General features: G+C 48.8%; 1 protein-coding gene across 2 annotated transcripts; it reads right to left on the minus strand.

The window, feature by feature from the left end:
* Positions 1-1,107: 1,107 nt before the first annotated feature.
* Positions 1,108-26,292, minus strand: DCTD (dCMP deaminase). 2 transcript variants are annotated; one of them, XM_040489878.1, is made up of 5 exons: positions 26,081-26,283; positions 25,550-25,685; positions 5,205-5,321; positions 3,829-3,925; positions 1,108-2,499 (listed from the first exon to the last, which is right to left on the minus strand). In XM_040489878.1, the coding sequence occupies exons 1-5, from the start codon at positions 26,186-26,188 to the stop codon at positions 2,421-2,423; spliced, it is 537 nt and encodes a 178-aa protein (XP_040345812.1). In that variant the 5' UTR covers positions 26,189-26,283; the 3' UTR covers positions 1,108-2,420. The 2 variants fall into 2 exon arrangements, with proteins under 2 accessions (XP_040345812.1, XP_040345813.1); XM_040489879.1 differs by lacking the exon at positions 3,829-3,925 and having other exon boundaries at positions 26,081-26,292.
* Positions 26,293-26,816: the final 524 nt, after the last annotated feature.

Below are 26,816 nucleotides of genomic sequence, written 5' to 3' on the forward strand. Positions count from 1 at the left end.
CACAAATTTTGCCTTTTAAATGTAGTTCTCCTGCCGACAGTTCAGTGAAAGATGGTTTCCTTATTGTCATTTATTAGCCGTGACAGGTAGCAACACTGCTCTCAGATATAGTCTCCCTTTGCCACAATTATCTAGTAATGCCCGCAAGGCAGAAGACTGCTCAACCCTCCTTCCTTCTGGAATGCTTTTCCCAAAGGCAACAGTTCAAAGCAAACCTCTATTAACTGGAACACCAACATCTGCAGAATTCTCTGGACAGGAAGATCCCACTACTCCTATAGTGATACAAGACACGAAGTCATACTTGCACTCCAGTCACCAGGAAATCAAGGTCAGCAACCAGTCTATATGTGAAGCCTTACATACCCACACGGAGAGGATCACCACCACATAAACCACCCAACCACACTGGATAGACGTACTTCCTTCTTAGCAAAGATCTTTCCTTGTCAAACCCGTCCCAACAGGGGAAAAAAGTTTTTTTCCCCTGCTAAAATTCAATGTAACCAATGGGGACAAGATACAGTATCGAAACGAAATAAATTAGATGCACTACTGGCTTATTAGTCTGCCGACATATTTACAGACGTGACATAAAAATTACACTCTTCGCTCACAGGGCTCACAACTCATAATGTACAGCCACCTACAAATCTAATATATTTTCTATCTTTAAGTATCTTCACTAATTTCTTTCTTCTACATCCTTTTGTTTCATGCATTTTGGAGCAGAAGGCAAGTGGTTTGGGAGAGATGAGAGAAAAAAATGGAGGAGAGAAAAGAAGAGAGATTTAGAGAATAAGATGAAGAAGACAGCAGGAGAAGGAGAGTGGGAAACAGAGGTGTCACGGGAGGGGGAAGCCTGGGGCCCATCGGATGGCCTGTGTGAGACGAGGGCACAGAGAGAGGTAAGTGAGCCTTTCTTAACCCCTTCAACTTGGTCCATAAGGAAGGGTCGCCCATCCACCCTGGGGACAGCACCCTTACCTCCAACTGCTCTCCGAGCATGAAAACATATGCCGTGTGTTTCACAGACAACACAGAAATGACAGAAACGGAGAGCTAAGGACACGATTACACTATAAAAACGAACATACTTCAGTGTGGTGGATTTTAATAAGATTTTAATAATATTGGTAAGGAGCCAAGTTACAAAGACGTCCTGGAACACAGAGTACAAAACCTCAGAGACAAAACAAAAACTCATGAGAACACAAGAGCGCTTGAAAACGGTAATAATCTCCAGGATAAAGAACCCATTTTTCTCAACAAAGCTACCAAGTGTGTTTAATAAAATCTAAAGGAGAGTAAAGACAAGGTGCACAGCCACGCCCCCAAGGCCAGCCACGCCCCTGAGTCTGGGAAGACACTGGGGAGGTTTGCTGCTGGAGGCGCGGCGGCCAGGAGCCAGGAGCACTGAGGAGCTCCCGTTACCAGCAGATCTGGACTATAAACCGACTGGAGGCAGCCTGGATTTCTTCCCATCTCACTTACAGGGTGGGAATTCACTTATTCCCCGGTTGGAGAGCAGCCTTGGCCATGAACCGTGTTGGCACGTGGGGGCGCAGCGACTCTTCCCACAGGATGGAGGAAGCTGGTGCGTGCACCACCTCAGTCCCCACAACCCTGATGCCCCAGCAGGCGCGGTCTCGGGGGCGAAGAGGGGAGACAGGCTGTCTCCTCCAGGAACAACTCATTGTTCAGAGAAGCTAATGTAAGAGCGCTGCGTGATGAACACACTGAAATTAAGAAACAAGAACAGGGGTCCCCACCCCCCCAAGAAGAATGGGCCATTACACTGTGGGCTGCAGGACAGCAGAAGCGGAGGAAGTGTCCCCCGCTCAGGTGTGCTCAGCACTTCTCAGGACAGATGTGCTATCCTGCCTAGGGTTTTTGGGTGGGTGGAGGGGGTTTCAACTCCCTGAAGCAAATCTTCCGCATTAGCTACCGTCATGTGGGTCCTATTTTTGTCTTTTTTTTTTTTTTTTTTCCAAGGGCACTACATGTTCTGCTTCATTGGGGCCAGATGTTCAAGTCAGTGTGTCTGATCAACCTGCCAGGAACACGACAACAATTATTTATTTGTCCTTCCAGCACCTGTAGCAGCGAGGACCAGCTGTGAAATGCAGGGGAGCCACCAGCGTCCTAAGCAAACCAGGACACGGAGCGGGAGGCCACGCCTGCCCTGTGCGACAGGCCATCTACAGGCTTCTTTACTTTAAACCCTAAATCAATAGTTTAAACAGCTGCAGATTCCACGTGACAAGAGAGACAGGAAGATTTGAGGCTTTATATTCTTTAGATGTCTACTTTTGCTGTCCTGACCATTAGAAAGTTATGTGTAACTTCAAGATGAAAGGCATTAGCAGCTTCTTAGGAGAGGATAATCCCAATCTTTTGGAGATCTAATGAGATGCAACTCACTGAAGCTTCTGGCTCGGTCTGCTGTTAATTGAATCAAAGTCAATGACAATCTTGCTGCACTTTGGTGTGAATTTCCTAAACATAAGAAACAAAATATATAGAGATATTATCCAGTGAGTAGTTTAAAGCAATTTGTTTACTTTGGCTTAACCTACATTTTCTGTGGGGAGGAAAAAATTTCCCGGGATTCACTTGATATCTTATCTCTATAGGAGCCAATTATAGTGCACCATACTGAGAGGGACACGAACCAGAAAAGACTAAGACAAAAAAAGGAATACATGGGGTGGCTCGGTCTGTGTGTTCTCCAGCCAGCTGAGTTCATGAATTATCAGGGAGTCAAAGGATTTCTAACAAGTTAGCTGCACAACATGACACCAGATTACTAGTTTTCCCACCAGATTTATCTTCCTTCCTCGGAAATTTCTGCAGCCAACCTGGAATCGCTCAAAGGCAAAAAAAAAAAAAAAAAAAAAAAAAAAAAAGAGCAAATTTTCCTTTGCCTCTTGTACACAGCAACAAACCCAGCCAGCTTTAGTGTGGAGTAATTTTTAAAGTCACATTTTAAAAATGCAGAAGTAAAATAAACCCGCTATATATTTTTACTCATTGATGTACCTTCTTAAAACAGTTAACAGGACAGTATTTGCGGACTGACTGTATTCTTTTAAAAACCAGTAAACAGTGAATATCTAATTATCATTATTATGCAAACAATCTGCATGTAAAGTCTCATAAGGCAAAGCAATTCAAGAGATCCGTCACATCTAACCTCTATCCCTAGTGATGAACAGAAGTACGTTACTAATTACAGCACCCCACTGCTGACCACCAATACTGCAAAGGAATTGCTTTGAAAGCTTTCAGTCTCAAACGAAGTTTCTTACCATGAATCGAAGGTGGTAGAACTTACCTGCAAGTAAACATACCTCCCAATCTTTGCCCAGCAAAGATAAGCATAAAGGTCGAAATAACTTCAAATCTCCATTTAAAATGTTGTTGTAAAAAGCATTTTTACATGGTGTTTCAACCTAGCGGGTTACTCGCATCCTAAATTTTCAATGCCAGAGTTGTTACATTTGCAAACTTCACAGAAGTTTAACGTTAATATGGTAAAACTTGTGACGTTTAAATTTTCTCCCTACTAGAATAATTTTAGTACAAACCCCAGAAAGCTACTAATATTTAAGGGCAAGATCATTCCTCAGATCATCGTCAGATACTTCTGTCACTGCTCTTAAAAATCTACCCCTAAAATAACATTGGGATCCTTGGCCCATCGCACGTAAAACGAGGCTTCCAAGTGTGGAAGTCAGGCATCACAAGTAGAAATGAAACATCAGCGAGCTCAAATGTTTCTTCAGTAGGCCTTCGACGACCTTTACCCCAAGCCCTTCTGCTTACCTGAAGGCCACCCCAGCCATATCAAACAGGAGCCTCGCGGCTGTGGTCTCATCGCTATCGTGGTACTTATCAGATATGAAAATAACTTCTTTGATACCTTTGACACCGAAAGAAGCCCCATTAGTACATGCACAAATAGACACGGCAACAGAACGCAGACATATACCGAGCCCTGTCGTGTCTATGATTAATCACCTTTTCCCAGTGTGCTTACACACAGTGTCCAGTTACTGAAATACACATCGGCCACTTTCCAATACGGCAGACGATGTTATCTTTAACCTGCCCTCCAGTCTTTATAGATTTTCTTTTTTTAACACATGCAAAGTAAAAACCTGTCAGGTAGTCGAGCCTTGATCCGATTAACAAAGTTTCTTTACTGCGGGCAAATACTCTTTAAAAGTCGCAAGACAACTTCTGTCCACTCAGGAGGCTGATGCAGGGGAGTGGACATGTTGGCGAAAATCAGAGGCAAGTGCCATCGTGGTTCCCAGAATGGTTCTGCAGACCAATTCCAGCCAGCCTCATGGACAGCAGATTTGTTTTCTTTTCCTGTCCCGCAGGGCAGGGCTAACTGGAGGGCACCTGATACACCACCCTGCTCCTCCTCCAGCCCCTGAAGGGACCACAGGAAGCTGGGTACACGCCGGCGGAGGAAAACTCTACGACGTTAACAGGGGCCGGCCTCTGAGTCTGGTATCACCAGACCTCTTCTCCTCAGAGACCCCCGGGCTCATGATGAACAGCCCCTTTAAACCACACATCTGGCTAACATGATAAGTCTTTAAATCTCAAGCTGAGAGCTTTATGGAGATAAAGTGTGGCTGAATCTTAGATGTGACAGTATGAAAAAGGTGAACTATTCAGAATACAACGGTGTAGATTTATGGTAACTGTAGCGTAAGGAAAACTTAAAGTAGTACCGTTCGAGTCTTATGACATTTATATGCGAAGATACGTTTAGGTCCTAAAACATCTACCATATATTAATACAAATTAAAATTGCATATGCAGCCTCCCAGCTGACCTTGCCTCTGACAGAAGTTCATTCCTCTCCCTCCCCCTAATCTATGCACAATATGTCAGAGAACAGTAAATTGACGGTAATTATATGCAACGCCGGTGTGGTTTTTTAGCAGCTTGCAGTTCAGGTTGCAAACTAAATTAAAAGCATGCTAAGAATCGCAGAGGATACAATTAGTCTTACAATACCTGGCACCGTTCAAAACCAAAACACAGGAAATACCTTGCAAAGTTGATAGTGCAATTAATTTCGGTCCAAACAATAACAATTGAAGACCAAGCACTTTTGCAATGAGCCGCCGATGAGCGGGCAGCGACGCAAATGTGACAAATGGCACCGGCCCAGCTCCTACCTGCCTGGATGATGAGCTTAGCACATTCATTACAGGGAAACAAGGCAACGTACATAGTACAGCCTTTCACGTCGGCCGAGTTTTTGTTCATGATGGCATTCAGCTCGGCGTGGCACACTGCGGGTTCGAAAGAGAAAGAAAAGAAAAACAACATAACTCACGAGGAACGTACCAACGCTGCCGAAGCATTCCACTCGCCCCTCTGAAGAAGACACATGGAACAGACTCGATTTTTAAAAAAGTGATTAGAAACGGAGAGTACCGAGAATACCAAATGAGGGCCGCGTGGTCTAACAGGTTGGCTTTTAGCAGTAAAACCGTTTAGGGGGGGCTGCAGTCCTGGGTCTGTAAGCACCTGGCGCGGCCAGGAGGGGCCAAGGTCAAGTATCTCTACCCACCCTAAGCACGGCAATAGCTCATGGCTCCACAAGACCCTGGGGTATGGAACTGCGCACATAAAACGGCTCATTTGTGCGTTGCTACTCACATGCAAGGATATTCGCGGTGGCCGTTAGGAGGGCAGGGTGCGATTTTAAGAGCAAGAGAACCAGGAAGTGAAGCTGAGTGTTTCTATCCCGAGGGATCCGCTTCACCCCATGGATCTCGGCCCACATACACACAAGAAAAATGCCGGCAGACAACCAGCGGCTTTTCGTTTAGAAGGAAACATTCATCCACTTAATGAAACGTCAAGTTCTTGCCACACTGGCCCGTTCCGGCAGCGATCCCCAAACAGCGATCCCCACACGGGCCTGAGTTCAAGGGTGAAGGGACCACCGCCTCTCCTCTCCCACACCCGGAAGCCCACCCATCTTCCCCAGCCGTTGGCCAGGTGCTCCCACCTCCTAAGCTTCAAGGTGCCCTCTCCTCAAGGAAGCCCTACTCCCAGCCCTGATTCTGTTTAGAATCCCCTGCCCGCTTTGTGAGGTGGCCGCTTTGCCCTCTTCTGTCGTTATTCAAGTTTCTGGGTGCATCGCTCAAACTGTATCATAATCTGCAAACTCGTCTGCACTCGTCTGGGGTGTGGCCTGCCTGGGATGTGGATTTCTAAGAGAATCGCCCTCATGACTCTCATGTGCAGACACGTTTCAGAAACACTGCGTTGCAGAATCCTCTGGTAACTCCAAGGGGACTTAACACACACTAAGCACACAAGCGGTAAAATAAATGTCTGTTGAACAAATTAACGACAATCTGGCCGTGGTCCAAATCATACAAAACTGCCAGAATTATAAATATGGGGGCCCTCCGGGGGGCCCCCCCACCTTCTCCAACCCACCAACCTTCTACACTTAACACCCTCTTCTGGGAGTACTGAAGCTTTAAATGAAGAGCAGCCTAAGCTCGTGGCTCTTGTCCACATTAGCTGTGACACACTCGGTCCCTGAATCGGTATTAATATGGCTCAGCCAGGATAAAGCCCCTGGCCCACCTTCCGCCCCGGGGCCGCCCGCTTTTCAGGTACCGGTAGAATTGCAATGCCCGCCTGTGCCCCTGTCCTGGGGCCCTCTCAGGAAGCATCGGGAGGGCTCCTTTCAGTCTCTGAATGCCATGACTGAGGGGGTCTTGGTCATATGTGTGGAAATGAACAGTTGCCGGGCATTGTAAGAAATTCTAAAAAAAAATAAATAAATAAACTGCGCTTAATCAGATCACGGCCCATTGGAGAATAATCCCCGCCGGCCACAGAGGGACCTGGGCCAGCATCCCCAAGATGCCACGAGAGAGAAAAGAAAGGCTCCCAGGCTCAGTGGCTGTGAGGACACTGGCCTCAGAGAGGCCCCTTTTGGCCCCCATTTACATCCCTGGTGACCGGGTTGTTCCCAGGCTGGGATTAACAACGGCTCCCTGTAAAAAACAATTAGATGTAATTGTTTCTTTTATTTCCCCCTGGAGGGCAGAGACCAGTCTTCTAGGTTCTTTGTAACTCCCCCAGAGTCCAGTGCAGTGCCATGAACATAATGGGTGTTAAATATTTATTGAACGAATAAAGGAGGAAATGCAAGATTCCAATTATTGACGGTGACATTGGGAAATGCAGGAAGTCCTCCTAAATTCAAATATCAAAACTATGCTTTCCCATCTAATAAATATTTTTTGATAGTGTTGGTATTAATACTCAGAACTACAGTTTCCGAGTCTGTTAGGAAACACTATTCTAGTGCTTTCGTTTGAATCTCTAAAAATGGTCACAGTGACTCCAACTGTCTTCCTCTAATTCATCTGAGGCAGTTTGGGGACAGAATTTAACATCGTGTGGTCTGGGTTCATTAATGAAAATTACCATAGGAAACAGGTTCTCGGGGGCGGCCTCCGATATCCCCGTATAAAGGGTGGTCTACAGAAAGAATACACGGGGTCACAAACAGACTTCCTTTCTCTCAGCTACAAAATCACAAGAAGCGACATACAAAGCTTCTTGTTTGTTGCAGAGATGTGAGGTCTACTGGGCTCTATGACACTCAGGAGGCCCCCGAAAAGGGACCATTCCAAGTCCCCAAACCCGCGGATCCAAAACTGGACAAGACGAACGCAAACCTCCAGTGTTCCATCCACACTTGACTTCTCTCGCTCATCCCTGTGCCCCCTCAACTTCGGTCCTGACAAATGCCCCCTCCAGCCTTCCCCCCAGAACCCCTGGCCCGCCAAACCTATCAGGTGAACACCAGCTTCCCAGGCTGAGGAGGGAAACCCCAGCCCAACCCTGCCCGGTGATTTGCAAATTCCTCACGTCTGTCTGTCTGTCTGATCCTGAGGTCTGAGACATTTCTGGCCTGGCACCGGCCTCTGAGGTCTGCGCTCCACACGACCTCTGCGGCTCTGACGCTTGGCCTCCTGTCCAAAAGCGCCCTGCGTTTCCCTGCAAGACTGACCCATCGACGAGGCACCATCTGGTCAGGCCTTGGGCCCCCACCACGTCCTCACTGAGGAACGGGCAGACTCACGTCACTGTCCGTCGGATTCGTTTACGGTAGGCCGGTCAGAGTGGGGTCTGAGGACTCTTTTCACCACCAAATGCCAGGTGACCCCCAAATCTGCCTCGGGCCACAAAGAGCAGGCTGGCCTGTGACGGGCTGGCCCCAGGGCTCTGGCCAGCCTGACTGCAGGCTGAGAACCTTCCCTCTACTCTCCACCTCCCAGGCAGGGGTGGAGGAAGCGGGAGCTTTGCGGTCAGCACCAGGGTCAAGGCCCAGCTGCCCCTTGAAGCTGTGTGACCCTCACCGAGGCATGTGCGTGCCTTTGGCTGGCAGGAGGAAGCGACGCTGAGAAAGTGAACTGCCGAGGAACTAAATAAAAGCGAGTTTTGCAACACCAGGTAATCTAATTTTTGGCCGTTTGCTCTTGTGTCCAGTTTCCTCCCTCCATCCACTAGAACAGCTGGTTCTTCTCCCAAGACAGGCTCTCGATGGCAAATCACGAGGCCCCGCTCCTGAGGCCCAACGGCCTCGTCCCCACGCCGCGTCTCTCTGTTACAACCGTGGCCTCGGTCTCCACTCTGACCGGGCCATCTTCTCAGCATTTTCCTTTCGAGATGAAACTGTCCTGTCTACAAGCGCTAGGCTAATTGATTTTTAAAATTATCATCTCTTGGGGTGGCTGGGTGGCTCAGTCGGTCAGGCATCCGACTGCGGCTCAGGTCATGATTTCGTGGTTTGTGAGTTCAAGACCCACATCGTGCTCTCTGCTATCAGCACAGAGCCCGCTTCGGATCCCCTGTCCCACCCCACCCCACCCCCCCGCCCTTCCCCTGCTCTCGTGTGCACTCTCTCTTTCAAAATAAATAAATTTCAAAAAAATAATAATAAATAAAATAATCATCTCTTCACCCAGTAATGAATATAAGCTCGAGTTTTCACTAAATCAATCCTTTGCAAACTGTAGGTCAAGAAATAAGTTTACTGAGTTACAGCTTTTTCATCCCTCTTTTTAGTGAAATGTTTGAAAGCAGAAGAGATCTGAATGTGTCCATATGACAGACGTTAAGTGCTCTTCCTAAAAACTGTTTCAGGTGTGTGTGTGTGTGTGTGTGTGTGTGTGTGTGTGTTTCAAGTGTGAGCTATGTGTGCTGGGTTGCCATGTAAAAAGTATGTAACTATGGAAACCTGTTGACCTCTGTAATATGTTAGTAACATTTACAATCATTGGGGGGGGGGGCGGTGGGAGGGGGGAAGGCCCTGATTTATAGAATCTGCTGATTTCGGGGGTGTGAATACTCCCACGTGGCCAATTTCAAGCTCCCGACAGACAGACAGTTGGGAAGATAGAGCGCTCGGATGAGCGGGGGAAGAGCCAGCTCCCACATACGCCCCTGGACGGCCTTATCTTCACCAAAATGCAGTCTCCCTCTGGTTGCCATCTCCGGATGGGCCTGCTCGCCAGGCCCATGCTTACGGCCAGCTCTCCACTCGAAACCCTCTGGGGTGCGCACCAGGCCCTGTGGAGTCTCTTATGTTTCTGTGGGTCCTTTTCTTTCTCTTGTCTTTTGGGGCCTTTCCCAAGGTCCGGTCCTGCTCTTGGATTTTTTCCTGTGGTCACTAAGAATCCATGCATTTGCAGATTCTCAGAGGGCGGATCTATCGGTTAATAGCCTAGAATCTGCATTTCCAACCCACCTTCTCTCGGCCTTTGCCTCAGGTGTTCTGAGGCTTCTCCGTAACTCTTCTCACTATGATAAAACACTCCACAGATATCTGACAGCAATAAATGAAAGAATAAATCGATCTCTTCCCAGTGCCAGCATTTTTATTGCGTTGCCTGGGAATAACGACGTCAAGAGTTGCAGAGAGGTAAGAGCAAAAACCAACCAACCGGGAGAGGTTCTGTTCGTGACCTTGAGATGAACGTAGTTTTTATACTCATAGCAGGAATAGTACCAAGTATCCCAAACATACACAGGCCCGAGGAGGTATTCTCCAACTCTCTACCCAGAATTACTCATCTCTGACTCAGTTATAAGCAGAAGAAATCTCCAAGTACAAGTATATTTGATAAGCACAGAGGATGACACACAACCTTTCAATTATTCTCAACATTGTTGAAAAGGAAAAGAATCAAATGCTGGAAAATATCAGATTAATGCTTATAAAGTTCTTGATTGCCAGAAAGAGAACCTCTATTTCAGGTAATTATAAGACAATTCATATGCTGTGGTCTTTTTTTTTTTTTTCTTTTCTATTACTAACTGTCAGAATTCAGAACTGCATTAACCTTGGACCACTGAGAAGAGATTGTATAATTAGAAAACTGTATTTTTCAAATTCCCTCTTCCTAGGGCTTGATTAATCCTCACTGTCTCATGTAGGCGGTTCTCTAGAAGTTTGACAAATTAACAGGATATATTCCATCCTGGCTCGATGTGAGAGACTCACCATTTTATAGACTTGACTTTCATCTCATGTGAGACTAAGACAATCTCTGTTTTAGATGGCAGTATTATTAAGGTTACTTAAATAAGTTTAAAAAAAAAACAACCCCCAAATAACGCTAACCAAAGGCTAACTGCTGCACGAACAGTTTAGCAGCACTGGTGTGGCCCTGGCCTCAGCTGCTCTCCGTGTGCTACCAGGGTGTGAGGGGAAACGCTGGGCTGGACAGAGGTGGGAGTTGGGAAAACCAAGGTTCTCTTCCTGCTGAAGAAAGTCTCCAGGTTGGTTAAAACTCCTCGTTTTCAGTGGTCCAGGTTGAAGCAGATGACTTGGTCGGGCCTGAGGGGGTACTGCGGCCCAAGGCTGACCTAGAACGTGGGCTCCAGTAGGGGCGGGTCAGAGGTTCACACCGGGAACACCTGCTGCCCCTCGGCAGGTGCCCGCGGTGCCTCCCGCTGACGCTCTCCAGCATGCACTGCCCGAGCCTCAGAAAGTCTCTGGGGAGCAGGGTGGGGGGGCAGGTCCGCCTCTGCCCCGACTGGGAGGGCGCTCGGGCGAGGCGGCCACCCGCACGACAAGCGTGGGGCAGTTCGCTCACTGCCAGGACACAGGGTCAGGACTCAAGCGCCAAGACGCGTCTGCACGTGGCCTTCCAGGCTGAAAAGGTGGCAGGCTTCACCCTGCAATTAATAATTGACATAGGGGCACTGGGGCTGAGCATCTGACCTTGGCTCAGGTCATGATCTTGCAGTTCGTGAGTTTGAGCCCCACATCGGGCTCGCTGTTGTCAGCGCAGGGCCCGCTTCGGATCCTCTGTCCCCCGTTCTCTGCACCTCCCCCGCTAGCATGCTCTCAAAACTAAATAATAAACATTAAAAAAAAAAAATCATTCACATGAAATGGGGCACCCGAGTTCAAAGCTGACCTATGCGTTTTAAAAAATAACTCAATGTTAATTTTTACAAGATATTCCATTTCCATGCTGATGATGAAGCTGTCATTATTTCTTGGGGCACCCAGGTGGCCCGGTCGGTTAAGCGTCTGACTTCGGTCATTTCACCGTTCGTGGGTTCGAGCCCTGCGTCGGGCTCTGTGTGGACAGCTCAGAGCCTGGAGCCCGCTTCGGATTCTGTGTCTCCCTCTCTCTCTGCACCTCCCCGACTCATGCTCTGTCTCTCTCTCAGGAATGAGTAAACATTAAAAAAAATTTCTTTAAATCCTTTCTTGAAATGATGGTCTAAGTGTTTTTATTTCAGGGGTCCTATAGCTATCAGAGTCACTGAACCCCGGCACATCTCTCTGTCGGGGCTCAGGCGCCCTCTTCCCTGTGCTTGAAGCCCCACAGCTTTGAAAAGTCCACCGAGGGGTGTGGCATGTACATCCTCCTCTAACAGATCCATTTAGGGAACTGGGGCTTCTGGAGCTAAAATGGAATTTCAACTACTTATTTCTTAATTATTGAAAGATACCCTGACAGGGCCTCATACATCACTGCCAGCCTCCAAAGGACCCATCCTTCATATCAATAATTTAACAACAGAGTAGCCTCTACATTTAAGCACCCCCCCAACCCACCCCCACCCCTACAATATCGCCCCCGAACGTTATCAAATGCTCACTATTACAGCAACCCCGAGATCCAAAGCGAGCATCCCGAGAATTTCGTGCCCAGGCAAGGCCAACTCTCTACCTTATCTCCCCTCCATCAAGTTTCCATACCTGAAAAGTAGCGACCGGACTCAGTACGAGAGTGCCCGACGGACTGGGGACAGAGGTGGGGTGAGGAAGAGGGAGAAGCGAGTTAGAAGGCAGTTCATCAGTGCCTGAAGCCAGCCCCAACCACCCAGGCCCACCCACCGCTGGCCCACAGCCTTCCGTCTGCCACTTTCTGGCGAGTTCCGAAGCCCAGCTCGCTCTTCGGCTTCTCAGCCAGAACTCGGCCACCCCAGCCGACGGAGCCTCCCTTTGTACCGGGAGGAAACAGTTTTAAACTGAAGCCATGTGGTGTATGCATGTCGCGATGAGTTCTGGTCGCGGGCAGGGCACCCACGGGGCAGGGCACCCGGCCCCGGCGGAGCTCAGGCCCGGGCCGGCGGGGGACACCCAAGACACATACCCGAGCACCCAGCAAAAGGCTGCAGGTGCCAGAGAAGGCGCACCGAAGAGGTCAAGTGGTGGGAACGGCCGGGAAACGGGGGGTTAAACCTGCAGGCTGGTCGGTAGACGGGGAACTGAATTTGCAGGGAACAGTGCTTCCATGGGGAAAAGTACCTGGCTTACAAATGGCATTTCAGAACAGAGTGGGTCTAAACCCTGGGGCTGGCCTACACGGGTGTTCCAGTCCCGGCGTCGCTCAAGGACAAACAGGAGTAACAGTGGCCTCCTCCCGGTCTCCCAGGGTTACAACAAGACCCACGTGAGGAGAGTGGCAGGGAAAAGCTTTGGGAACTAAAAAGAGCACTGCAAGCGAAGCCATGCGCCCCAGAGGCAGACCTGGGCCTGTTTCCTGAGGACGGACGGCCTCAACCCTGGCTGGTCCCCACTGATGAAGATGCGTGGGCATCAGGTCCCCGGAGGAGGGTCTTCCGGAGCGGAGGTGACAGGTGATGGGTGACAGGTGACGACAGCCCTCCCGCCTCACCTGACCACGCCCCAGCTGTTCCACTCCGTGTGCTTAGACGCAAACACCACTGCCCCCTGCAACCCCCCTCCCCCGCCGCGCAGTGGAACGGGGCCTCACAACCTTCTGGCTTTGAGGGACACACGATTGGAGCAGAGAGACGTTCATTATTCCAGCGTGAAGTCTGAGGGTGGGAAAAGGGCAGGTAACAGCGACAGCCGCGAGCCTGGAAAACGTCCTGAGTCTGTTCTGCTAGGCCCGTGCCCAGAGGAGGTCTCGGCCAGAGGAAAGGAATCCTGGCCAGGTCTGGGAAGACGGACGTCAGGCACTCACTTGAAGGCGGCCAAGTCCTCGGGCGTCCGGTGTCCCGGTCCTAGAGCGCCTCCACCCCCATCCCCGCCGGCACACGTCCTGGGGCTGGACCCGAGGCACCCGGTTCTTGGAGCCATTGGCAGAGGGCCGCCTCTGCCGTCCCCTTGCCTCCTCCCTGCACGTCCCCTCGGCCACTCCTCACACGCTGCCTCCCCCACCTGCTCGTTCTAGGTCCCTACACCTCTTGTGGAGCCTCAGCCTCCCGGCCTGTGAAACGGACAGCAAAAGGCCCGGCATCGCAAGGACGAGCGTCCGTGAAGAGCACAGCACAGAACCTCTCCGTCCCCGGCTGCTCAGCTCGGAGACGGAGAACGGACGTTCCTCCCTCTCTGTCTCTCCCACTCTGATCCCCATCCCCTGCCTCCGTCCTCGCTGCCTCTCGCCAAGGCTGCTGGCAGCAACTCATGGCACCCAGGGGAGCCACTTAGCCCCAATGGTAGTGCTTAGGGCTAAAGAGAGTTCTGACTGTGGTGTTTCCATTATTGCAATAAAGCCCCCAGAACTCTAATTACATCGCTTCCCCGTGTGCTAAGGGCACACAATCAGGTCAGAGGGAGGAGGGTGTGGAAATGCTGCAGTCCGTCGGTGGGTAAGCCAGGCCAGCTCCCTTCCTGCGGTTCATGCGAAATACATGTTTGAGGCCTAAAAGCTACCGAAGAAACACGAATAGGAACAGACCGCTAGTCGCTGCTTGACAGCTTTGTAATGCAAATATGCGCCACAAAGATCCAAAGCCTCCCTCTTGCATTAATGGCTTTCAAAGGGTAAACTGGGACTGAGCAATGAGCACTGGAATAGGAGTCAGGATGTGTGTGTTCTAATTAATTCCAGCTCTACAAGGCCCGCCTCAGGCAACTCACTGATGCTGTTTCGGCGTGCAGAAAATGGGGCTTAGCCGACCTGACTCAGGCTTCTGAGATGAGACACGAGCTGGAGACCCTGCCCTACTTTCCCTACTCTGCGCTCCGCTCCGCACCGCATTCTTTTCCCTCTCCCCCCAGCGTCCAAGCCCGAACCCGCTCACCCCTCTCCTCCCCGCTTGCGGCTGATAACCTTGCCGCATCCTTCACGGAGCTGGGACTGATCACGCTGCCACCTGCCACCCACGGACCTCTGTCAGCTGCCCCGCTCGGTGTCCCTCTTCTACCGCTCATCAGTGTGCCCGCAATCTCTCTCTGCTGAACCAGCCCACGTGCGTGCTGCAAAAACTAACAAGACCCAGGCCCTCCCTTCGTAGAAACCCTTCTCTTGGCCCCATCTCCCCTGCGGCTGCCACTCTAACGTCTTTTTTTTTACGTTTTTATTTATTTATTGTGAGAGAGAGAGAGAGAGAGAGAGGCAAGGAGGGGCAGAGAGAGATGGAGAGAGAGAATGCTGCGCTGACAGAGCGGAGCCCGACACGGGGCTCGATCCCACGAACCGTGAGATCATGACCTGAGCTGAAACCAAGAGTCGGATGCTTAACTGACCACTGAGCCACGCAGGCGTCCCAAACATCCTGCTTTCTTAACAACCATCCCAACCCCCTCTCCATACAGGGTCCTGCTTTCCTCGCCTGCTTTTCTTCCTTCAACAGGCTGTCACCTCCCATCCCCACCACTCCGTCAGCACTGCTCTCTCCAATAAGACCTGTGTGTCGCTGACCCCTGAGGACGTTTGTTAGTCTTCAACGCACAGCTCCCTCCTCCTTTGCGGGGGCTCCTAGCGATCCCTGGGAGCAGGCTCCTTCCCCCCTCCTCCACCCACCCTCGTAGTGTTGCAGTTCTGAGACCAGCCCCGGGTCCAGCCTCTGCACACGCTCCCTACGTGCGCTCACACATTTCCATGGCACAGTGTCACCCGGATGCCACACGTGCCCACACTGATGTCTCGGACCGAGACCTCTGTCCCCACTCACACCCCCAACTGACACTTCTACTGGGAGGTCTCACAGACACCTCAAACTTCAGGGGCCAAAGCTTCCCCCATACCTAGGCGCTCAGGCTAGGACTGACCGGGGGAGTCAGACTCCCTCTCTGAGCCCCGTGTCACCCAGCCCTCTCGATGCTGCCTCCATTCCTCTCCATCTCCTATCCCCCGGACCACCCACAGGTCCCCCCCCCCCCCCAGCTTCATCTTGTAAGTCCAAACTCCTTACCTCCGCCCCCTGCCGGCCCCCAACCTCGCCTCCGTACTCCGTGTGGCCCAAATTCTTTCCCTCCCACAGAAAGTTCCAAGCCCCCTCCTGCCCTCTCGCAGCGAATGTCCTTCCCAGCCCCAAACACTGACCAGCCAACCCTGACCTCCGGGAACCCATCGAATCCTTCAGCTCTCGGCCTAAAGGTCACTTCCTCAGAAAGGAATAAGCAACAGCATCTGTTTATTTCATTAACGTCTGCCTCCATCACTGTTAGTCTGCCAAGTCCTTGAAAACAGACCTTGTACGTTTTTATTTGCTGGCGCGGGGTGCTGGCATGGGATGTGCGGAGAGGATGCCGGGCCACAGGTCAGCGTCCTCCGAAAAATGTATTGTGATAAAGAACATAGTCGTGACTTTTGGGCGCCTGGGTGGCTCGGTCGACTGAGCGTCCGACTTCGCTTCAGGTTCATGATCTCACGGTTTGTGGGTTCGAGCCCCACATGGGGCTCGCTGCTGTCAGCACAGATCCTCTGTGCCCCTCTCTTTCTGCCCCTTCCCTGCTCGTGCACTCTCCATCAAAAATAAATGTTTAGAAAAATAAATAAAATACAGTCATGATTTTTAAAACGGAAACAAGTGACTTGAGAACTCCCCCATCACCAACAGACAACTCAAACCAATAGAAGAATGGATGATTCCTTAGTATTTATTTCAGCTCCTAGAAAGTTGTCACTCGCTCGCATAAGGAAGAAGGACAGTGAGAGATTCCGCTTCCCTTTTCCACCTAAACCCGAAATTAATGGCATTCTGAACAAAGTCTTTTAATTGCAGAATTAAAAAATTCATGCTCAGTTATCATATTCAATATTTTAAATTTACTGTGGCATCTATCATTTGGAAGAAGCACAGAGACAAAATTCACACCTCCGCTAAGTGGCCGGGACGACCCTCCAGAGCGCGAGCCGCGGGGAGAGTGTGTGAGCCCTCCCGTCTCCACGGCCTTGCTCTCACCAAGACTCTGCATTTATCACGGGATTTCCCGATGCCAGGCAAGCACCCGCGTTTCAGTAAACGTGGTCGCACAGACTCACAGAAGGACTTCTGAAGTCCTTCCCTTCCATCTGGTCTAAGACCACCCTCTTCTCTCATACAGTTCCGTACCTGCCTCCTCTCTTCATCTATTTTCCTGCACTTCGATGTGGGGTCCTTTTCTTCACTGCGTATCTTCCAACCTTTCTTCATCCAATGTCTTTGAATCTCCAGGTTTGTGGGGTAACCTATACTCTTCGACTGCCCCCTCCTGCTTGTGCGTCCTGTCTTGTCCCATGTCGATTCACCTTAGGACTGGAGCAGATTTCCAATCGCTGGAGGGAGAGAGTGAATAAAGCCCGTTTCTCTCCTTATTAATCTGTCCCCACACATGATGTATATTCTCTCCATGTCACGGCCACCAGCAGCGTTTTACAAACCTGCAGCTTTCCCCCAGTATGGCTTCAGAACCCCCTGGGGCCCCGTGAGCAGAGAAATGGCACTCTAATCCAATGTGATCCAAGCTGTATTGTTGAATTTTTCCTTAGAATTCTAGCACTGAAGGGGTCCTCAGTGATCATTTGTTTCATAAAGATACTGAGAAAGAAACAGCAAGTAATATAGTAACATCCCCACAATCACTGGGTATAAACATACCACATCTAGAACCTAAGTTCCAGAAGCCCTGTCCAGGATCCTTCCCCTTGAATCTGACAACTGCTGCTTTAAGCACTGTGGGGACTTTCTCAGCTAATATGTGTATTAAAGACATATACAATTGGGGCGCCTGGGTGGCTCAGTCGGTTAAGCATCCAACTTCAGCTCAGGTCATGATCTCACCATTCATGGGTTTGAGCCCCGCATCGGGCTCTGTGCTGGCAGCTCGGAGCCTGGAGCCTGCTTCGGATTCTGTGCCTCCCTCTCTCTCTGCCCCTCCCCTGCTGTCTCTCTCTCTCAAAAATAAACATTAAAAAAAATTGTAAAGACATATATAATCTCATCTAAATATAAAACAAAAGTCCTATGAAGTAAATGTAAAAAGCGATACAAATATCCGCAAAAAATCTCTAGGAACCAGGTTTCACTGCATATTTCCAGGAGAAACAATATACACATATTCCATTTTGGTACCAGTATCAACAGGGTGTAGGAAAGAAAGATTCTTGATGAAAAAAATTCTAAATAAAATAAAACCTGAGTAATTCAGATCGATTTCAGAGAAGATCAGCCCAAATCAGCAAAACAGATAAAGAACAGATCAAGAGAATAAAGACTAAGGCAGCTCATCATTGTCAGGTGCCCCCTGGAACCCCACTGCATGGTGGCCCAAAGTTCTAGACATAGACTTATCGGAATTAAAAAATTTGAAAAAGTTGTATTTATCACAAGGAATAACGGCGGGGGGGGGGGTGCACCTGGGTGGCTCAGTCGGTTAAGCATCTGACGTCAGCCTGCAGTTTCTGAGTCTGAGTCCCACATCCGGCTCTGTGCTGACAGCTCAGAGCCTGGAGCCTGCTTCAGATTCTTGTCTCCCTCTCTCTCAGTTCCCCCCCACCCCGCCATTCGTGCTCATTGCTCTCTCAAAAATAAATAAACATTAAAAGAAAATTAAAAACAACAAAAAAAAGGAATATCCACTTGCACTCAATTAATGTGCTCACGTACGTAAAAATCTAAAACAGATTGAAGGTGACCCTGAAATTTTATTGGTACTATTAAATTTCCCAACAAACCGTTTATTTTGAGAGACGGTACAAAGATAAAACTTCAGCCCACTTCCCGTTCGTTAACTTGGAAATCACTACGCTTGGATTATTTAAGGTCTGAATGCAAATTTCTTTTTTTTTTTTTTAATTTTTTTTTTCAACGTTTTTATTTATTTTTGGGACAGAGAGAGACAGAGCATGAACGGGGGAGGGGCAGAGAGAGAGGGAGACACAGAATCGGAAACAGGCTCCAGGCTCCGAGCCATCAGCCCAGAGCCTGACGCGGGGCTCGAACTCACAGACCGCGAGATCGTGACCTGGCTGAAGTCGGATGCTTAACCGACTGCGCCACCAGGCGCCCCTTGAATGCAAATTTCCATGAGGTAAACTGGTTCTTTGTAAAACAAAAGACAAATGCCGTGTATTTTTATGAGAAGGTTGGATGCCCAGAGATGAGCATTTTAGCTTTTCTTGCATATGCTTCCCAGGACTTAACCTGTTCCTATCTATACATGCTTTGTAGATACTCCTAATGAAATAGTAATCTCTAGCTCTTCAAAAACAATTAGCCCTGAATCTATAGATTAAAACACGCAGATAAATGGGCTCCCGGCTGGCTCAGTTGGTGGAGCACACAACTCGATCTAGGGGTCGTGAGCGGGAGCCCCACATTGGGCGTAGAGATTACTTTTAAAAAAATAAATAAATAAAATACATAGATAAAAATCTAATAAACTAACCCCCCAAAATCATGATTTATTCTTAAGACCATTTATAAACAGCTACACCTGAACGTGAAATACACTTCCATCAAGCTGATTAATTTCCAGGGGGAGCCTCCGACATAAGCCGTTATATTTCTACGATTTGTCTCAAGCATCACACAATGAAACCTGAGTTGGCCCCTTGATTCATAAAAATAATCTACTTTATTTCTTTCTGGGGTACAGTCGCTCAAAGGTTTCCCGTTGGCTATTCGTTATTTGGTACAAAAGGTCCTCCCGGAGCCCACCGTCAGGGCCACGGCTGCGAAAAGGCCAAGCAGGGGAGGGGCGGTGGAAAGCCGCGACGTGAAATTAGAATTCTGTAGGAAAGGAAACAGCAACTCATCAAACCCACGGATCTGCCTAACAAAACCGGAGGGCGTTCAATTTCAGCCGGCTGAAGGAACAAATTTGATCTTAATTACGAAGAAGCTCTTACAAGTTTTGAGGAAGTCACAGCTTAAGAAGGATCAGCCGCCTAACTTCTTGATAAATTAGTTTCTCAGGACTAACCTTTTGGATGCCGAAGAAATACATCACATGCGTGGCAGTCAGGAAAATGTCAGTGTTCAAGGGGGTAAGGTAAATGGCTAAGTAATCACTGAAATGACATCTCTGCATGCTTAACAATATGCTAAATCTGAAAAGTAAAGACTAAATTTAAATATAAAATTTAAAGAAGCTCCACCATGCACTGGCAAAACCGATCAAAGTTGCCGTGCTGAACAATGCCTTTAATTAACTCCTCCCCAGCATGATATCCTCTTGTGAGTTTTCCTACGGAAATATGAACGGACCCTGGAAGGAGCCCCACGTCTCCCATTTCTGCCTGATGCACCTCGAGTGTGGCCACCGCCCACTCTGGGCACATCAGAACCATGGTCGCCTCCATGATGAGCAAGTGGGATGCGGCAGGCAGAGCGATCCTGGCTTCTCGATCGGTTGGGACAGAAGAGGCGGCCAGGCAGAGAGGCAATCTTACCCGCACATCCCTTACCAACAGGAAACGACGTAACAGTAAAACACAGGCGAGCTGGATGAGCACTGGAACTACTATTGAAAATGGGAAGCCTGGGGGCGCCTGGGTGGCGCAGTTGGTTAAGCGTCCGACTTCAGCCAGGTCACAATCTCGCGGTCCGTGAGTTCGAGCCCGGCGTCGGGCTCTGGGCTGATGGCTCGGAGCCTGGAGCCTGTTTCCGATTCTGAGTCTCCCTCTCTCTCTCTGCCCCTCTCCCGTTCATGCTCTGTCTCTCTCTGTCCCAAAAATAAATAAACGTTGAAAAAAAAAAAAACTTTAAAAAAAAAAATGGGAAGCCTGGTTTTTCTTTGAACTGTTTGTTTATTTATTTTGAGAGAGAGAAACCCAGAGTGAGCAAACGGGGAAGGGGCAGAGAGAGAGAGAGAGAGAGAGACAGAGAATCCCAAGCAGGCTCTGCACCGTCAGCACAGAGCCCGATGTGGGGCTCAATCTCACGAACCATGAAAGCACGACACTCAACCAACTGAGCCACCAGGGCGCCCCCCCAAACAGGAAGTTTTTAACAACGGCTCTCAAGGATGAAAGCTGTTGATTCCACTCCAACTCTCTGGTCTGTAAACTGTCGTCAAGATCCATTACGAAATCCCAAGGAAAGTGTGCTATCTGCATTACCATGGGTTATTTTACTTCCATTTTATAAAATTGGTATTTTGATCAAATGTGCTTGGTTCTAATGAATTTCACGAAGAGAAAGGAACTAAAAATGTCAGCTGAATACTTCATCCTAGGTTTAGCAACCACCCCCTCCTAAAAATAAAAATCTTCCAAGGCTTTTTTATAAGGTTAAATTAGATAAATCTGCTGCTTCCCGGTTTTTTTAATTGTCACTCGTGCGAAAAGGTGTCACTTTTCGCGCCGACTTCTTCCTGCCGCTTAATGTTACTGACATCCCACTACCTTTTGGGTTTTTCAGGAAAAGAATGAGATAAAAGCAGTTTCCGTGGCAGGGGGAATCTTCATTTTCCCTATGAATACTACATTATAATCAAATAGTTTCGTGACGTTTGTGATCCTGAGGTTGGAAGAACAAAAACGCCCCTTAAAAATGCCTCTCCGGAGACACAGCCCGGAAAACGCTCCGTCCTTCTCTGTTACGAGCATTCTGCGCCTCCCTCCTTTCCACAAAGGGTCAAGCAAGACTAACGGCTTCTAAAGTTCCAGAATTAATAAGGAGAATTAAGTTGTATACGGTCTTGGTCAACCCAAGCTCCCCTTCGGAGAAATGTTAAAGCAAACCATGTGCCTTCTGCCTCATGCTAAGCACAGGCCGCCACCACCTGAGCTCCTGACCTCCACGGAGCGACTCGCCTAAGCCTCCGCGCACTCAAGTGCATAGTGGAAAGGAGAGAACGGGTGATCCACTGTGTTCTGACCGAAGCAACATTTCAGAAGAGCTGAATTCGTGGGCCCCACAGAAGAGACAGCTGGGTAGCAAAGGGCATTGACCTCAGGATGTCTCCCTGTCTGTGTGGCATTACAGAGGTGATTTACATTTCTGGGCCTTTCTTTTCCGATCCACACAAGACATTAGGCTTAGACTCTGTAGGCACAGGAGTCCGAAGCACTCCCCAGCTTCTGCAACGGGTCCAAGTAGGTTCCACAGACAGCAGAAACATCACGTGTAGCACACACATACGCTTTTTCCAAACGCACACAAGTGCGGTTTAATAAAGTACAGAGTAAGGCAAAGCATTACTGGTATCGAGTAGCTTTTGTTATCCATGGATTTTCTTACCCAAAAGATGTTAACGATCTCGCTTATGTGTGGAATCTAAAAAAAAAAAAAAAAAAAAAAAAAGCTCACCGATGCAGAGAACAGATTGGTGGTTGCCAAAGGTAGGAATGGATGAAACAGGTGAAGGGGGGCGTGGTCAAAAGGTACAAACTTCCAATTATAAAATAAGTAAGCCCTGGAGAATGTAATGTATGGCATGGTGACTACAGTAGCGGTGTGTTTCATATTTGAAGGTTGCTCGAAAGGTCTTAAAAGTTCTCATCGCACACACAAATTTTTTGTAACGATGTAAGGCGATGGATGTTAACGGGACTTATTGTGGGAATTGCTCAGCCGTGCATACAATTATCAACAAATCATTGTATCGTGCACCTGAACTCTACTATAACGTTATACGTCAAATATGCCTCGGTACCAAGAAAGATAGGGACAGTTTAACTAGCATTATACAGGGGTCCTGGAAGTTCTGTTGACATTTAAAAGAGGGTCCTCATACATTGAAAAGAATTAGGAAATCACTGGTCTAGAACTCTGGATGATCTCTAAAGCTCCTTTACAGGGATTAGCACATAATCTATCTTTCTCAGAGAGCAGGCCAGCCACTATTAATAGTGGTGAGGAAAGAAAGGGTTAAGCCGACTAATTCCAGACATTGTCACTTAATTTCAAAATTAACTGAAGTCTTAAAACGGAAGGAAAAAAAAGAACTTGCGTTTTGGTCAATTATCACCAAACGTTTCTATTACATCCAAGGCTATCCAAACATGTATTTCTCTGAGGCCTGAAACCCCTTGAAAAAAAAACAAGTCTGAGCATACAGTTCATAGCCAGCCATCACTATTTAGACTTAAAGCCCATCTTTCCGTGTATTATGATGGTAGTAATATCAAATGCCTTTTAAAAACCATTTAATACCTTCTACGACTTTTATGGTACATCAAATTACAAGCCTACTCTTGTGAAAGGAAATTGTCTACATCCTCGCATAACCACGTGTCAAATGAATAATTGAGAAACAGGGCAAAGAGCTTTGAAAACCTAGAGGTATCATATGGATAGTAAAAAAAAAATAATGCAGACAGATGACCTCCGCCCTGAAATTCAGCAACTATTCAATAAAAATTACAAAAAAAAAAAATCAGTGAAGTTGGACAAATCCCTATGTAGATTTTTTTTTTCATTCCTTCTAGAAAGGAGCTCTGAAAGGTACTGTCTCCAAGTTAGACAAAAGGCAGCGAGCGTCTAAGAACAAATACAATCGGCTACTTGAGGGGTTTCTGACCACTGGGAAGTGAGGGGCTGCAAACGTAGGCAAAGCTTTGGGCTTCTGGGTCACTGCCACAAATCTGCTGGGGCTCACAGGGACTCAAGAAGGCACAGGTCCTGAGGGAGAACAGCTCAGGAACCAAGCAGGACCCGCCTACGCCTACGCCTACCCACCTTTCTACAAGCCACCTCCCTGCGACAGACTGACACCTAAGAATTCCCCCATTCTGGGGCGCCTGGGTGGCTCAGTCGGTTAAGCGTCCGACTTCGGCTCAGGTCATGATCTCGCGGTCCGTGGGTTCGAGCCCCGCGTCGGGCTCTGTGCTGACCGCTCAGAGCCTGGAGCCTGCTTCAGATTCTGTGTCTCCCTCTCTCTCTGCCCCTCCCCCGTTCATGCTCTGTCTCTCTGTGTCTCAAAAATAAATAAACGTTAAAAAAAAAAAAAATTTAAAAAAGAATTCCCCCATCCGGCAGGAGGACCGAGGCTTCACTGTGTGGACCGGGTGACATGGTCACTGTGCTCGTCATGTTTCAGCGCAGACCCTGAACACATAGACCTTTTTCACTTTTGCAGTTTTTTAAAATGTTTTTGTTTATTCATTTTTTTGAGAATGAGAGACAGAGTGTGAGCGGGGAAGGGGCAGAGAGAGACAGAGACACAGAATCCAAAGCAGCTCCAGGCTCTGAGGTGTCAGCATAGAACCCGACGCGGGGCTCGAACCCACAGACTGCGAGATCATGACCTGAGCCGAAGTCAGACGCTTAACCGATTGAGCCACCCCAGCGCCCCACAGTTTTGCGGTTTTTACGTGGGACGTTGAACTGTACTCTGAAAACTTACCGTCACGTGTTACCTACAAACAGCTGATCACTTCCCTTCTCTCTTACCAACGAAAGCTTACAGAACCAAAATCAGGATAACAAAAAGTTTCTCAAATACGTTAGCACATTTATCTTTTCACTAGAGCTCCACTCAGCTACAGAGCTAAGGCTGAGAAGACAGGTTTACTACCTTCCTGGGTCCGGGACCGTCCTCTCCTCCAGGGCTGGAGTGAGAAGGACAGACTGACTATAAATCCCCCAATCACTCAACTCTGTTTCATTCCTGGAAAACCCTGACTGCTTTGCAGCCCCCACCCCCCCCCTACCCTCGTTCCTCGGTCCCTTCCCCACCTCCAGTCACATTCTTTCTTTTTCTTTGGAAAACAGAACAGTTGCCCTGAAGCAATTTAAAAAGAAACTCAGGGGGCTTGTTTAACGTGACTAAGGTCCAGGAATATCCGTATAAATATATAAATGAGGCTAATGTAGACTTAGAATTCTTCATGAGAAAACCCCAGAGGACAGCCTACTTATGGACAAATCAGCAAAGCAGAAAGGTCTTACATTATTCCTTGACTCGGGTTTCCTACAGGCACGAGCTTTCCCATTTGAATGGCCTGAGTCTACTTTCCTCCCAACCGAGGTGATGGGTTCCCTTCCAGACATAAACACAGGTCCTCATATTACGAAAAATCAGCAACCAGCGTTCGCAGCCCGATTCGCCTCTCTTCTAGCATTGGTCGTCCGGGGAATGAAAGGAAAAGCGAGTGAGGCTGTGGCCTGTTCCCGCCCCCACCCCCCCCAATCTCGAAAGTGGTTCTCCTTGGGGCTCAGATACGCAACAAATTACAAGAAGCACCCTTCCCTAATTGAACGATGAAAACCAGAGCTGGCCAGGCCATGTGGTTCCACGCGTCTGGCTTGTGGTCCACCTTGGGAATATAAAGCCCCCAGAACAGGAAGAAGAGACGGCATCATCCATTTGCTGATGCCCCGCTCACAGTCATTTCCTACTTCCCAGAGACAGCTTGAGATTTCCTCCACAGGCAGAGGGGCTGAACGAAGCCTGCTTCTCCTCAGAGCAAAGCCCTCGCCAGACCTTGGTCAGGTGGCTTTGCTTCCAAGCGGCCAGGAAAGCATGGGCAGGGCCAGCGCGCACATCCCTCAGCTACCTCTCCCGGGGGCTGTGGCCCTCTGCAGAAGCCCACCATCCACGCTCGGGTGTCGCCCAGCCTGGCGGGCTGCCAGCGAAACATACCAGGCCGGCCACAGACAACAGATCCCTGGACCTCAGGGCCAGGCCGTGTACAGACCACTAACAGGCCCCCATGCACTGACTCTTTGGAACGTAAGGGTCGGGGGCAGGAAACGGAGGTGGTTCAACAGGATTCTTCTTCCGTCCAGCCGCTGATGACTGAAAAGAGATGATACTTTCTGACCAACTACCTTAGCTGAGCACCACCAAGGCTATGGCACCAAACAGAAGGGAACACAAGGCAGGCCTTACCGTAAGGGTACTTGGTATCCAGCTTTCTCTCTGCTGTCCTTCTCCAAGGCAACACGTCATCGCTGCACCCATTTGGCATTCCATTATACCCGATGCCGACAATCTTGTTCTCTGCGTTCACGATGCAGGCTCCGACCTACAGGGGAAACGTGTCCAGACACTGGTGACGTCAAGTGGCCCGTCGGCCCCTGGACGGGCAGTAAATGAAACCACAAGCTTGCAGAGCTCCAAAGCGAGCATGCGGCTTCCGGCAGTGTGGTAAGAGCTCTCTCTATCTCCTTGCTCGCTTTCTCTGGCAGCTCCCATAAGCCCCAGGAAGCACCCCCTAACCCCAGAGCGGGCGCAAGAGGCGGTGAATGATGGAATGTGAAACATGAACGCACCCAGGGAGGCAGCACAGGAGACAGACTTCCTCTGCCTTTCAGGCGACAGGCATCCGTGGAGTCTTTCTTTTCCTTTCGTAATGTGTTCGATTTGCAGGGACCTCTGTGCCAGTGAGGGTCCAAACATTCTCCCAGAACACTCACTTACCTGCGAATTTGGATCTTTGCTTCTCTGCGCCGATAAGAAGGCCACTGCCATGAAGTACTCAGGCCATTCCAGGTAGTCATCACGTTTCCTGCAGGGAACTTCACTCATGCTGGGTCTAGACGGAAAACAACAGTTGAGAAAAGCATTTTGGCAAATCTGCTTTCCAGTTCAACGCAACCACATTTAAACTTTGGGTCTGCAAAGTTAGACAATTTCGGTTACAATCAGAAATCACGGATCATGGGACCGCAGACAGTGTCGGGCCTTAAGAAAAAAATAAATTAGGTTACTATTTCGGAAGTTTGGATTCACGCCTAGTTTCACATTCCCAAATATTACAGCTAGTCACTGCTTTCTCATAGGATCGTTTTCCACTTAGTACAAACGCCTGCCCCACAACTTGTTCTCTCCCCGATGAAGCAGAGCCAGCACAAGAGAATGGGAGGGAGAAAGGAGAACATTTATTGATCACCTAATATATTTCAAACACTGTGAAAGTCAGACACATCATCTTACTCACGCCTCATTCTAGCAAAGGTAGTAACGTCCCATGTTACAGACACGCAAGAGAACTTATCCTAAATCACATCGGATTATTATCCCTGCCTGTCAAATCCCACGGGAGCTGTCCCAGCTCTGATATTAACCGGATTAATTCGTCCCTTTTCTTTCCCCTTGGTTTCCCCAGCTGAAACAGAAGTTATCAACCCTGAGTACCGAATCAAATGAGAAACTG

This window comes from Herpailurus yagouaroundi, unplaced genomic scaffold (genome assembly GCF_014898765.1).
Source record: "Herpailurus yagouaroundi ecotype Mexico unplaced genomic scaffold, PumYag 181, whole genome shotgun sequence".
In the NCBI taxonomy this organism is placed as follows: Eukaryota; Metazoa; Chordata; class Mammalia; order Carnivora; family Felidae; genus Herpailurus; species Herpailurus yagouaroundi.